A 14,944-nucleotide genomic window follows, 5' to 3' on the forward strand; every position below is an offset into this window, starting at 1 on the left:
CAGGGACTAACAGACCTCCCCCACCCCAGACACCTCCTCCAGCTTCTTCGGTGGGACCCCAAGGTGTTCCCAGGACAGTCCAGAGACATAGTCCCTCCAGCGTGTCCTGGGTCTTCCCCAACGCCTCCTCCTGTGGGTCTGACCCAGGAGCAGATCAGGACTAAACCAGGTCTAAACCAGGTCTAAACCAGGACTGACATGGGTCTAAACTAGGAAGAAATTACGACTAAACCAGGACTAAACAAGAACTAAACCAGGATTAAACCAGAATTAAACCAGGACTAAACCAGGACTAATTCAGGGCTAAACCAGGACTAAACCAGGACTAAACAAGAACTAAACCAGGACTAAACCAGGACTAAACCAGGACTAATTCAGGGCTAAACCAGGACTAAACAAGAACTAAACCAGGACTAAACCAGAATCAAACCAGGACTAAACCAGGACTAAACCAGGACTAAACAAGAACTAAACCAGGACTAAACCAGGACTAAACCCGGACTAAACCTGGACTAAACCAGGACTAAACCAGGACTAAACCAGGACTAAACCAAGACTAAACCAAGACTAAACCAGGACTAAACCAGGACTAAACCTGGACTAAACCCGGACTAAACCAGGACTAAACCAGGACTAAACCATGACTAAACCAGGACTAAACCAGCACTGAACCTTAAAGTCATTCATTCTACTCCAGGACTAAACTAATCAGACCCAAACCAAATCCTGAGACTAAATGTGCTCCTTTAAATAATCTCATTAAAGTTGTGTGTGTGATCATTTAGCCGAGCGTTTTATTTCACGTCCCACTTTCACAAACCGTTGGACTAAACCGTTTTCTTCACATTTATAAAACTTGGGTCGTCGGTTCATTTGATGACGTCATGAGGTCACTCTACATTTTGTGACCCACAGTGAGTCTGAAACTTACTCAAAAGTGTCTGTCAGAAGTGGGATTCGAACCCACGCCTCCAGGGGAGACTGCGACCTGAACGCAGCGCCTTAGACCGCTCGGCCATCCTGACACGAGGAGAGGAGTGTACTGCCCCGTGTGGACACAACAGGAACTACACCAGCAACATTGAAAGACGTTTTAGCAAGTAACTATTTAAAATAAACTTAATTTAAAAAAAAAAAAAAATGAAAAATACACTTTGAATGGTAAAAAGTCCTCAAAACATTGCATATATGTACAGATACTGGGGCAAATAAATAAATAAATAAATAAATGAATAAATAAATAAATAAATAAATAAATAAATAAATAAATAAATAAATAAATAAATAAATAAATAAATAAATAAATAAATAAATAAATACTTTTACTTTTCAGTCCTTTTCAAAAATGGAGTGGAATAGAAAGTACACATACTGCTCTCACATGTACTCAAGTAAAAGTAAAAAGTATCCACTGTAAAATGCACTTAAGTAAAGAACAAATACCTAAAAGTGTATACTTAAGTTCAGTACTTTACTTTATTAGCTCTGTTATTCATTACAGTTTATGCCAGATGCCCTTCCCTGTCTATGGTTGTGGTTAATGTGCAAATTTTGTGATGCCTAAATATTTATATTTAAGTACAGTACTTTACTACTTTTACTTTTTTTTTTTTTTTTTGTTATTTTGCATCACTGGAGGAGAGACTGCAGATATACACTCCCAACACCTATTAATTAACAAATGTTTTGCTTTTAGTTTTGTTTGTTTTTTTATATTATCATTGATATTTTCTCAGTTGTATGAGTCAAATACATTTATTTTATTTTTTATTTTATTTTATTTTATTTTATTTTATTTTATTTTATTTTATTTTATTTTATTTTATTTTATTTTATTTTATTTTATTTTATTTTATTTTATTTTATTTTATTTTATTTTATTTATTTATAATTTTGTATATTTTTTTTTTGTATGTGTCATTATTTATTTCTTAAAATCACTGACTTCAAACAGTGTCATTTATCCCAAGTCCATCACCTGCAGTTACACTTAGACTCCACTTGTAGGCAGTATAGCACATGTCCTTCTTATGTCAGGATGGCCGAGCGGTCTAAGGCGCTGCGTTCAGGTCGCAGTCTCCCCTGGAGGCGTGGGTTCGAATCCCACTTCTGACAAAACACTTTTGAACAAAGTGAAGCTTAAATCAGGGAGACCCAAAGTCCGGCCCAGGGGCTAATTGTGGCCCGTGTACAAATTCCCTCTGGCCCACAGCCTCTGGAATAAAATAATTATGTGAGTCCCGTCAGCGCCGTGGACCAGAGTAAAATAAACATGTACAAGCAGAGATATATTTCACCAGAAGAGGCAGCAGATCTCAGCTCCGAGGCTGCAAGGGACGGGATTAAAGAAATTCAAACATTTGCTGAGTTTGTTTGGGTCGACAACTTTGTGTGAGACATTTTTATTCTCGCTCTTTTGTACTTTCTCACTCTCTTTATTGTAATTTGTTTTATTGTTTTGTTTGCATCACCAAAAGAAACAGCATCAGTTCATTAAAGTCATTAAGTAAAACATATTTATACAAACTACTCCCTGTTTTGTTGTTATAAAAATGTCGCTATCCAAAAAAAAAAAACATGATAAAAAAATAACAGTAGTTAATAATATGATAAAAAATAAAAGCATGCATAAAAATAAATAAGTCTAAATATAAATACAATATGTACATTATGGTCAGAAGAACAAACTGTACTTTGATCAGTTTTGATTTTTATTTGGCTCCATTTCGAGGCGTTTTAACAGAAATGAAACTGAAATGAAACTTTTTATAGCTCATATTGCGGTAGGTTTGTCTTAAAAAAATAATTAAAAATTACAGTTTATATTGTGAATTGTACTTTTCATTATTTTATTTAGTCTCAAACTGTTCTTTTATTTTATTGTTTGTTTATTCTTTGTTTTAAATTTTCACTTGTAGTTGCACTAATCTGACACTTGGGGGCAGCAAAGACCGTGGCGCTGTTTTCAGGTTCAGGCTAAATCAACAATTAAAAAAAAAAAAAAAAGTATAAATAAGGCTAAAAGAAATGAAAAATAAACGTTAAAGGTCAAATCTACTTTAAAATCTACTTAAGTAAAGTACAGATACTTAAAAATAGTACTAAAGCTCAATATTTTACTTTATAAACTCTTTATTTTTCCTACAGTTTAGAGCAGAAACAACTCAATAAAGTGAAAATAATAGTATATTTAAAGACAAAATGTGAGCTTTAAGAATGAGTTTGTTTTGATTAAGGAACAGATGTATAGCGCCCCCTAGTGCCCCTATTTCCGGTAGCTACTTCACAAATTAGACTTTTACTGATTATAACATGTCTGGTCTACACTTTTATTTGTGATAATAAAAGTCCTTTATGAGAAAGACAGACAGACCAGATCAAAACTGAAAGAAAGAAAAAGAAAGAAAAAAAAAGAGCTGCACCTTTAAAGTCACGTGATTTATTATTATTATTATTATTATTATTATTATTATTATTATTATTATTATTATTATTATTATTATTATTATTATTATTATTATTATTATTATTATTATTATTATATATTTTTAAATTATTATTTTTATTTATTTATTTTTTGTATGTGTCATTATTTATTTCTTTAAAACTTATCCCCTGCAGTTACACTTAGACTCCACTTGAAGGCGGTATAGTGTGTGTTGTTTTCGTGTCAGGATGGCCGAGCGGTCTAAGGCGCTGCGTTCAGGTCGCAGTCTCCCCTGGAGGCGTGGGTTCGAATCCCACTTCTGACAAAATACTTTTGAGCGACACCAAAAAACACTTCAGAGTTCAGTGAAATCTTTAATAATAGTGAGACATAATCAAACAAACTACTTCCTCCAAATTCAGTCCGTTAACACTTTAAGAACTGAGCACATTATATTTCACCCAGACTTTATTTTTGTCTTTTTTTAGCCATAAAAATCATGTTAAAGGAAGAATGAACGTGTACTTTTGTCTGTTTTACACAGCTACCTCTATTTTACACCTCTGTCCATCCTCATTTTTCCTTTGATGCAGCAAATAAGTGTTTAATACCAGTTTAACTAGAAGAAAAATATAACAATGAATGTACTTTTGAGTAACTTTTAATTAAGTAAGATTATACAGAAGCTTAGAACTGACAAAGGTGTATCAAAATGTTCACTGGCTTTTTCTTTATTATGAGAAGGTGTCAAGTCCTTTAAATAAATAAATAAATAAATAAATAAATAAATAAATAAATAAATAAATAAATAAATAAATAAATACATAAATAAAAAAATAAATACATACATAAATAAATAAATACATACATAAATGAATAAATAAATAAATAAATAATAACTAAATAAATAAATGAATGAATAAATGAATAAATAAATAATAACTAACTAAATGAATTAATAAATAAATCATACATACTTGTTTTTTAATGCTGCACTATGAGACTTTTCCAGTGCAGATCTGCCACCTGCTTGTCTCCACTGAGGTGTTATCGCTTTGCTTAGAAATGTTTCACAATATAGCATTAAATACGTCTATCCTCCGAGAGACAGCGCAGACTTTACTGCAGCTCGAGCCAGTGTTGAATCCTCCAGAAAAGTTACACAATGTTGCTTTAATGAAATATCGTGAAGTAACTTTAAAACTACAACAAGCCGAGAAGTGACTGGTTTATTAAGACAATGAAAACAATGTATATGTAAAGTTAGGTATAATCTTTACCAAACTTACCTCATTTTACACATATTAAAGCTGCAGTATGTAACTTTTTGTTCACAATAATAGACATGTTTTTCATAGTGGATGTTTTCAAAGTCCTCACTGTGTTTGGGCTCGCATCTCCACAAACCTTCCACAGAAATATTGTTCCTTTCGCTATAAACATTCCACAAAATGACATAAAAACGCATCTATCTCCATGGAGAATGTTCCGAAGTACGGCTTTAACTTTGTGTTTCCGTGGAATCAGTTACACCCGCGTCATTTCCAAAAGTACACATGCAGTAGTTGTGGTAATTTGTTGTATTATTATGAAAATATGAACGGCGGCCATGTTTGTTTTTGTTGTTTTATGGGGCGGGAGGAGAAGGGGGCGGGGCTGACCTCTGACCTCTGTGTGAGACTGAGCGGCACAGCTGAGGTGTGGGCCAGTGTGAGGGCGACGGAGAGAAGGACACACACGTCTGAAGAACATGGAGAAAGGAGACGACATCATCAACCCCAGGTACAAAATACAAGTACTGCTGTGTGTCAGATGCCCTCCCGTCCTAAGTACTGCTGTGTGTCAGATGCCCTCCCGTCCTAAGTACTGCTGTGTGTCAGATGCCCTCCCGTCCTCTGTGTTGCACTGAGATGGGGCAAAGTGTTTTAAATGTTTTATTTTAGACTTTATGTTGTGTTTTTCTTGTCAGAGAGCGCTAATACTTGACCTTTGACCTTTCGTGGGATGTACTGTGTTTTCTGGAGTATAAGTACCAGCCAAAAATATATTTCACATAAAAACTGCATCTGAGTAAAAGTCACAGCCCCGGACACAATATGAAAAAAAATGTGACTACTACTAAAACTACTACTAATACTACTACTACTAATACTACTACTAATACTACTACTACGGCTATTACTGCTACTACTACTGGTACTCTATGTGACTTCTACAACTACCAGGCTACTGTTGCTACTATTGCTACTACTACTGCTACTACTACTACTACTACTACTGCTACTACTACTGCTACTACTACTACTACTACTACTACTACTGCTGCTACTACTACTGTTATTGCTACTTCTACTTCTACTACTACTACTACTACTTCTACTACTACTACTACTACTACTACTACTGCTACTACTGCTGCTACTAGTACTACTATTACTACTACTACTGCTACTGTTACTGTTACTGCTACTGCTATGATTACTGCTGCTACTATTGCTATTATTACTACATGTGACTACTACAACTACCGGGCTACTGCTGCTACTACTATTATTGCTACTTCTACTACTTCTACTACTACTACTACTACTACTACTACTACTGCTGTTACTGCTGCTAACACATGTGACATAAATATTATTTGAGTATAAGTTGCACTTCCGGCCAAACTATGAAAAAAAGTGCGACTTATACTCCAGAAAATGCAGTAAACGTTTAAAGATCCGCAACAAAGCAAATAAATAACAACAAAGCAAATAAATAACAACAAAGCAAATAAATAACAACAAAAAATCAAAGTTATGACAAAAAAATCTAAAAATATTGTGTAAAAACCTGAGGCAGAACAGTTTTGTGTTTCCAAGCGACTGGGAATTCAAGGTTTATTTTGTGCCATTTGTTCAAACAGGTGTCGATTGTTACGCTCCAGTTCAGTCCAATAAAGTACCACACGGCTCTGGGTGGATGGGTATTGAAGTACAAGTACAAGTAGTCAAGTAGTAAAGTAAAATTCGTAGTTATTTCTCAAGTCAAATTAAACCAAATTTATTTATAAAGTACATTTTTTTTAAAGTGCAATATAAAGTGTGATGTTATAAAGCAAAACACGCAAAAATACACAACAAATGTAGTACAAAAGTATCAAAACATGTAGAAAAAAACACAAAAAAACTGAGATTAACTTTGTGCACGACTACGTCTCCGTATTTGTAGTAACTGTTCAAAAAAAGTACTTGTAGTGAGTAGTGAGTGTCGTGGGCTTGGATGAGCAGCAAAACGTCATCACTACAACTACTTTTTTGAACTTTTCTTACATTAAGGATCCTGCCTGGACTCATGTACTTTTACTGTGTGGTGAGTGTACTGTACTCGTGTTGTACTGCAGTATTTTGTTGGTGAGAGAGTCGTGAGTTTCGTGTTGTGTTTCAGTGACGTTTTATTTTTAGATTCGCAGCTGAGCTCAGACCAACAGCTGCTGCACATACAGTACATGTACTACTACTGGTACTGCACGGGACTACTACAACTACAGGGCTACTACTACTACTACTACTACTGGTACTGCACGAGAATACTACAACTACAGGGCTACTACTACTAGTGGTACTGCACGGGACTACTACAACTACAGGGCTACTACTGCTACTGGTACTGCACGAGAATACTACAGCTACAGGGCTACTACTACTACTACTACTGCTACTGGTACTGCACGTGACTACTACTGCTACTACTACTACTACTACTGGTACTGCACGAGAATACTACAACTACAGGGCTACTGCTACTACTGCTACTGGTACTGCTACTACTACTACTACTGCTACTGCTACTACTACTACTACTGCTACTGGTACTGTACGTGAATACTACAGCTACAGGGCTACTGCTACTACTGCTACTTGTACTGCTACTACTACTACTACTACTGCTACTGCTACTACATGTGACTATTACAACAATCAAGCTACTGCTGCTACTACCTGTACTACTTGTCACTACTCCATCTATCGGGCTGTTACTTTTTCTGCTGGTGTAGTTCCTGTTGTGTCCACACGGGGCAGTACACTCCTCTCCTCGTGTCAGGATGGCCGAGCGGTCTAAGGCGCTGCGTTCAGGTCGCAGTCTCCCCTGGAGGCGTGGGTTCGAATCCCACTTCTGACAGACACTTTTGAGTAAGTTTCAGACTCACTGTGGGTCACAAAATGTAGAGTGACCTCATGACGTCATCAAATGAACCGACGACCCAAGTTTTATAAATGTGAAGAAAAAAACGGTTTAGTCCAACGGTTTGTGAAAGTGGAACGTGAAATAAAACGCTCGGCTAAATGATCACACACACAACTTTAATGAGATTATTTAAAGGAGCACATTTAGTCTCAGGATTTGGTTTGGGTCTGATTAGTTTAGTCCTGGAGTAGAATGAATGACTTTAAGGTTTAGTGCTGATGTAGACCTGGTTTAGTCCTGGTTTAGTCCTGGTTTAGTCCTGGTTTAGTCCAGGTTTAGTCCAGGTTTAGTCCTGGTTTAGTCCTGGTTTAGACCTGGTTTAGTCCTGGTTTAGTCCAGGTTTAGTCCTGGTTTAGTCCTGGTTTAGTCCTGGTTTAGTCTTGGTTTAGTCCTGGTTTAGTCTTGGTTTAGTCCTGGTTTAGTCCTGGTTTAGTCCTGGTTTAGTCTTGGTTTAGTCCTGGTTTAGTCTTGGTTTAGTCCTGGTTTAGACCTGGTTTAGTCCTGGTTTAGTCCTGGTTTAGTCCTGGTTTAGACCTGGTTTAGTCCAGGTTTAGTCCTGGTTTAGTCTTGGTTTAGTCCTGGTTTAGTCCTGGTTTAGTCCTGGTTTAGTCTTGGTTTAGTCCTGGTTTAGTCTTGGTTTAGTCCTGGTTTAGACCTGGTTTAGTCCTGGTTTAGTCCTGGTTTAGTCCTGGTTTAGACCTGGTTTAGTCCAGGTTTAGTCCTGGTTTAGTCCTGGTTTAGTCCTGGTTTAGTCTTGGTTTAGTCCTGGTTTAGTCTTGGTTTAGTCCTGGTTTAGTCCTGGTTTAGTCTTGGTTTAGTCCTGGTTTAGTCCTGGTTTAGTCCTGGTTTAGTCCTGGTTTAGTCTTGGTTTAGTCCTGGTTTAGTCTTGGTTTAGTCCTGGTTTAGTCCTGGTTTAGTCCTGGTTTAGTCCTGGTTTAGTCCTGGTTTAGACCTGGTTTAGTCCTGGTTTAGTCCTGGTTTAGTCCTGGTTTAGTCTTGGTTTAGTCCTGGTTTAGTCCTGGTTCAGTCCTGGTTTAGTCCTGGTTTAGTCCTGGTTTAGTCCTGGTTTAGTCCTGGTTTAGTCTTGGTTTAGTCCTGGTTTAGTCCTGGTTTAGTCCTGGTTTAGACCTGGTTTAGTCCTGGTTTAGTCCTGGTTTAGTCCTGGTTTAGTCCTGGTTTAGACCTGGTTTAGTCCTGGTTTAGTCCTGGTTTAGTCCTGGTTTAGTCTTGGTTTAGTCCTGGTTTAGTCCTGGTTCAGTCCTGGTTTAGTCCTGGTTTAGTCCTGGTTTAGTCCTGGTTTAGTCCTGGTTTAGTCCAGGTTTAGTCCTGGTTTAGTCCTGGTTTAGTCTTGGTTTAGTCCTGGTTTAGTCCTGGTTTAGTCCTGGTTTAGTCCTGGTTTAGTCCTGGTTTAGTCCAGGTTTAGTCCTGGTTTAGTCCTGGTTTAGTCCTGGTTTAGTCCTGGTTTAGTCCTGGTTTAGTCCTGGTTTGTTTTAATGATCAGAATCAGAATCACAAAACTTTTATTTCCATCGTAGGAATTAGGAACTTACTGCGGTGATAAAGTACAACATAAAACACACTGAATAAACACAAATATAAATAAGAGCACAAAGTGAAAAAAGATTAAAAAATAAAATAAAATACTTAGAGGTAGAAAATATATACAACAGTAATACTTTAATACTTTAGTACTTTAATACTTTCTCCTCATAAAGAATGAAGCCTGTGAATATATTTAATCCACTTTTATCAGTTCTACTACTACTACTACTACTACTACTACTACTACTACTTCTGCTGGTTCTTCTATGACTACTACCACATGACTGTTAGTACTGCTACAACTACTACTATTACATTTACTACTATTACTGCTACTGGTAGGAGATGTACGCATGAATACAAATAAAGTAAACTGGCGTAAACTACTACTACTACTACTACTACTACTACTACTACTATTGTTACCATGAGGCTTGAGATTGGCGGAGTTTAAATTACTTTTGTTTCTTTAATTACTTTTTTTTTTCATATCATTTAAGGCGACAAACTCCAGCTGCAGTTCCAGTGAAAATCTCAAGCAGCTGTTGTTTTTAGCCTCATTTAAACTGCTTCACACCTCAGCGCACTATAGTATTACGTGTGAAGTACATTTACGCGTCAAATCGACTTGTTTTTTTTGTCCAGTTTCGCGGCGGCGCTGATGAAGCTGGACCCGGACGATGGGGCTCAGATCATGGACTACATCAGAACTCAGGCCCTGCTCTCCAGAGAGAAAGCCCGTGAGAATAAACTCCATTTTCACGTTTATGTTTGGTTTCACTTTACCGAATGTTTTACGCTTTCACGCTGATGTCGAGTGTCTACATCAGGCAGACCCAACGTACGGCCCGCGGGCTAATTGTGGCACGTGTAAAGGTGTCCACTGGCCTCTGGAATGAAGATAATTCTGTGTGGACCAGAGTAAAATAAACATCTACAAGCAGCGTTATATTTCACCAGAAGATGGCAGCAGAGGGCACAGACGAGATTAACCCTTTAAGGACTGAGCACATTATAGACCAGTACAGCTCGCCCAGACTTTTATTATTTTTTTAGCCGTAAAAATCATGTTAAAGGAAGTATCACAATGTACTGCACTTTTATTTCACACAACTACCTCTATTTCACACATCCATCCATATTTTTTCTTTTGATTCATTGATTAACTGACTGGGAAACTCCCGGCGGCTCCTGCGCTCTGATTGGTCGTCTTCGAGGGCGACGTAAGCTCATTACCGTAATGACAGTGACATATTTAAAGAGCCTCATGCCTCTGCTTTGAGACGCCGTTTGGATTTACATGAGGCACGATCGGTTGTGGAGTTACGGTAACGGAAAGTCCGCAACCGTGAGCCTAACACCAACGTTAGCATCCGACGCTATAGAGTTAAAGAAAATGCTAACTTTGCTTTGCTAAGAAAATGCTGAGTTTGGTTAGTTTGAGATCTTTGTGTGAAAAGACGTTCTCGGTTATGAACTTTAACAAGAAACGTACGAGGACACGACTAACAGACTCTCACCTTTAGCGTGACGTTTAGCGTGACGTTTAGCGTGACATTTAGCGTGATGTTTAGCGTGAGCCAAATCTGGTTTATTTCCTACAGTCCAGATCTCAATTTCACTCTTCACATTAGTGCAGGTTATTTGTTTGATTTGTTTGATTTGTTTTATTTGTTGTATTTGTTTTATTTATTTTTATTTGTTTTATTGGTTTTATTTGTTTTATTTATTGTATTTGTTTTATTTGTTTTATTTATTGTATTTGTTTTATTTTTTGTATTTGTTTTATTTCTTTTATTTATTGTATATTTTTTATTTCTTTAATTTATTTGTCTTCTGTATAAATTCTAAAATGTGAATTTATTTTATCGTGATCATCAAAACCACAGTTAAAATCTTCACTTTTTCATATTTATAATCTGTATTTTTTTTTTTTTTTTGAAAGGTGAAATCCATTTGCAATAAAATGTAAAAAAAAATAAAAATAATTAAATAGATAATTTCCATTTAATATTAATGGTTCAAAATATATATATATAATTATTTCCACCTCAAAGTTTGGACACGATAGACGTTTTATTGATTGAGATGTGGAGAAGAAAACAGTTTAGATCCATAAAAAAGCAGCTGACGTTTAGACCGACTGGTAGAACATGCAAACGCCACATAAAAACAGAACTGAACCTGAAACCCTCTGGCTGCGAGGCGCGTCCTAACCACATGTTTGTTGTTTTTAGTGCTGCAGTCGTCGGTTCGGGAGCAGAAGAAACTTTTGGTGGAAAACGCCAAACTGAAAAAGGACATTGAGGATCTGAGAGGACAACTGCAGGACAAACAGAGGAGACGATTAGGTCTGAAAAAAACACAAAAACACGTCCAAAAAGTGGATTTAATGTGTCACGTTTTTTTTGTTTCACTTTCACTTTCACTTTCAGTCTCAGTTTTTGGATGAACAACTAAATTAAAGTTAACTTAAGTAGAATTTTTCAGTATCTGCGCGTTACTTAAGTACATTTTACAGTGATACTTTTTACTTTTACTTCAGTACATTCGAGAGTAGTATCTGTACTTTCTACTCTACTACATTTTTGAACAGGACTGAAACGTTAAAAAGTACTTTTCATATGATTTGTTGAAGTATTTTTACCATGTCCGAGAAAAAATAAAAATAAAAACACAAAAAAATTATAAGAAAAGTTAAGAAATTGATTTGTATTTTTACTGCGACCAAAATATATCTAATTTTTGTAATCATTTAACTCTATAAATTAATAAAACTGTGACACTTGAAGTACTTTTTTAGTATATATTTTTACTTTTACTTTAGCAGCTTTTTATCTCCGTACCTGCACTTTTACCAACATTAAAATATATAAGTAACAAAACTGAGTACTTCTTCCACCACGGACTGAAACTAAACTAAATTAAAATTGCTCGTTAAAATCTTTTTTCAACACTAGGGGGCAACAGTGGCTCAGTTGGTAGAGCGTTTACCCACTGATCTGAAGTTTGGCGGGTCAAATCTCGCTCTCAATGTAAACAAGAATAATTTTGGCGTTCGATCCGCTGACTCGCAGGTTGTCGGTGCGATTCCAGCTCCCGCATTTTAATACTGTTGTTGTGCCCTTGAGCAAGACACTTAACTCAACTCCCCTCGTGTTTTCCCCTTGTACTCGTGTCGCCGTTTTCTGCCTATCCTTCCACGTACGTGAATTTTCAGTTATGTTTTGTTGCTTTTTTTAGCCAAAGCGTTGTTCTCTCCAGCCCCGCCCCCTCAGCAGACAAGCCCCGCCTCTTCCTCCTCAGACTCACCCGCCGCTTCACCTGTCAATCAACCTGCGCAGGATCGAAGAGACGGACAGCGCAGGAAAAGAGGAGACAGGAGAGGTCAGAACTCAAAATAATCCTTAATCCTCTAAAAAAAAAAAAAATCTTCACGATGTAGAAAAAGGTGAAAAGGTCAAAAGGTGAAAGGCTCCGCCCCTGACGTTTGTTTTTGTCGTCTCAGTCCGATCAGGAACAGGAAGTGAGCTCCTGTTGGGGGTGGAGCCTCGTCTGGACGTGTCACGATTGGACCTCAGGGTGGGGCGTGTCCTTAGCGCCCGAAACCACGCCCACTCGCTGAGCATACAGGAAGTAGACGTCGGAGAGGCCGCTCCCAGGGCTGTGGTCAGCAAACTGGGGCCCAACGTCCAGCTGGACCAGGTGAGGACAGGTGACCCGTGACATAACTGTATATTTCATTCACGGGTTTTAATCGTAGCTGCCCGGAGCGATGGTCGTGTTGATCTGTAACGTCAAAGCCCGCAAACTGAGGGGCGTGGTCTCGAAGGCGCGTCTCGTCTGCTGCAGCCAATCGAAAGACTGCATCGAGTTGCTGACCCCGCCCCCAGGGTCCACGCCCGGGGATCGAATCACCTTCCTCAACTTCCCAGGTACAAACAAACATCAGTATCTGACTGATATAAAAACTATGACAAACATTTACAACAGGTACAACCTCAACAAATGATTAAAAACATAAAAAATGTAGACTGTTTATACAAATGGACAGAGCTAACCTGCTAGCCGCCGCCACGTTCCTGCTCCATCGACTCTGGCTCCAATTCACTTTCTATTGAAAAGCTGTGTTCCCTCTCTCTGTACCTGCTGCTGTCAGACTCATTTTGGTATAAATGTTTGTTTGTCTTAAATGTTTGTATTAACCCTCTACAGGATTCTGGGCTCTTTTTTTTTTTTTTCATGAGTTCAGTTGTTTATTTTGAGTTGTTTATATATATATATATATATATATATATATATATATATATATATATATATATATATATATATATATATATATATATATATATATATATATATATATATATATATATTAGTTATTTTGAGTTTATTAATACATTTTTTTTGTTTATTTTTGTTATTTTTTTGTTATTTTGAGTTGATTTGAGTTGGGTTGTTTATTTTGAGGGTTGTTTTTTTTGGGGTTTTTTTTGTTATTCTGAGTTTTTTTGTCTATTTTTTGTTTTGTGAAAACCTTCTCCTCTCTCTGTCTCTGCTGCTGTCAGACTCGTCATTTTGGTCTTAAATGTTTGTATTAACCCTCTGCATGATTCTGGGCTCTTTTTATTATTATTTTTTAGCTATTTTGAGGTTTGTTTGTTTTTTTTTTGTGTGTGTTTGTTTTTTTTTTTCATGAGCTGAGTTGTTTATTTTGAGTTGTTTTTTTTATATATATATATATATATATTTGAGTTATTTTGAGTTAGTAGTTTATTTTTGGCATATGTTTTGTTATTTTGAGTTGATTTGAGTTGGGTTGTTTATTTTGAATTGTTTTTTTGGGTTTTTTTTGTTGTTATTTTGAGTTTTTTTGAGTTTTGGTAAAACTGTCCTCTCTCTGTCTCTGCTGCTGTCGTCATTTTCGTCTTAAATGTTCGTATTAACCCTCTACATGATCCTGGAGTTTTTATTTCACTATTGTGTCTGTAAATCAAGACATGAACATTAATAACAGACAAATCAGGTCCTTCTTTCCCCGTAGTCGCTCCCGTTAGCGTTAGCAACAGGTTTGATTGACAGCGTTGCTAAGCGCCCGCTCCCTGTTAAACCAGTGATGTGGGCGGGAAGCGACGTTACCTCCATCAGCCTCGCTCCTGATTGGCTCTTTGGTTGCTATGACACTCGCGGTCCGAATCCCAAATACGAAACTCTGCTCCAGATTAGCCGCTATAACTGCTAGCCTCGATTAGCTTCATTTGGAGCTGAACGCCGTGGATGACGTCACACTCGCTCAGTCGCGTCTTTACTCAGTCTGTGATGAACTTGAGAGACATATTTTACAAAATCGCATTCAAAAAGTGTCTGTTTTTTTCCAGGTGAACCAGACAAAGAGCTGCCGTCGAAGGAGCGCGTGTTCGAGCGTCTGCAGCCCGACCTGTGCGTGGACTCGAAGGGCGTGGCTCAGTACAAAGGCTGCGGCTTCGAGGTCAAAGGGAAAGGCCTGTGCAGAGCGCCCACTCTCATCAACTGTTCCATCAGATAAACACAAACAGTTTTAAAACCGAACAGTGGATTTGAGGTGGAAATGTGTAAAAATACAGTGAGAATTAAAAATCATTATGACCCATTGGCAGGTTCCATCGGCGTTCTTTACTTTTATGGTTATTTTTACTCATATATCGCCTTTTCGTTCAGTATATGAAGCTGAAACAGTAATTTTTAGGGTCAGCATTTATCTTAAGT

The 14,944-nt window shown here is 37.3% G+C and overlaps 1 protein-coding gene and 4 non-coding genes across 5 annotated transcripts; 4 read left to right on the forward strand and 1 right to left on the reverse strand.

The window, feature by feature from the left end:
• Positions 1-942: 942 nt before the first annotated feature.
• Positions 943-1,025, reverse strand: trnal-cag (transfer RNA leucine (anticodon CAG)). Its single transcript has one exon. It is a non-coding gene; the product is annotated as a tRNA-Leu (tRNA).
• A 1,007-nt stretch (positions 1,026-2,032) lies between these two features.
• Positions 2,033-2,115, forward strand: trnal-cag (transfer RNA leucine (anticodon CAG)). The gene has a single exon. It is a non-coding gene; the product is annotated as a tRNA-Leu (tRNA).
• Positions 2,116-3,669: 1,554 nt separating this feature from the next.
• trnal-cag (transfer RNA leucine (anticodon CAG)) lies at positions 3,670-3,752 on the forward strand. Its single transcript has one exon. It is a non-coding gene; the product is annotated as a tRNA-Leu (tRNA).
• Positions 3,753-5,134: 1,382 nt separating this feature from the next.
• LOC117386364 (aminoacyl tRNA synthase complex-interacting multifunctional protein 1-like) lies at positions 5,135-14,852 on the forward strand. The gene is made up of 7 exons (XM_033983718.2): positions 5,135-5,209; positions 9,845-9,939; positions 11,437-11,550; positions 12,443-12,586; positions 12,708-12,904; positions 12,963-13,134; positions 14,578-14,852. Exons 1-7 carry the CDS (start codon positions 5,178-5,180, stop codon positions 14,742-14,744), a joined length of 921 nt encoding a protein of 306 aa, XP_033839609.1. The 5' UTR covers positions 5,135-5,177; the 3' UTR covers positions 14,745-14,852.
• Positions 7,509-7,591, forward strand: trnal-cag (transfer RNA leucine (anticodon CAG)). Its single transcript has one exon. It is a non-coding gene; the product is annotated as a tRNA-Leu (tRNA).
• Positions 14,853-14,944: the final 92 nt, after the last annotated feature.

This window comes from Periophthalmus magnuspinnatus, chromosome 18 (assembly GCF_009829125.3).
Source record: "Periophthalmus magnuspinnatus isolate fPerMag1 chromosome 18, fPerMag1.2.pri, whole genome shotgun sequence".
NCBI lineage: Eukaryota > Metazoa > Chordata > Actinopteri > Gobiiformes > Gobiidae > Periophthalmus > Periophthalmus magnuspinnatus.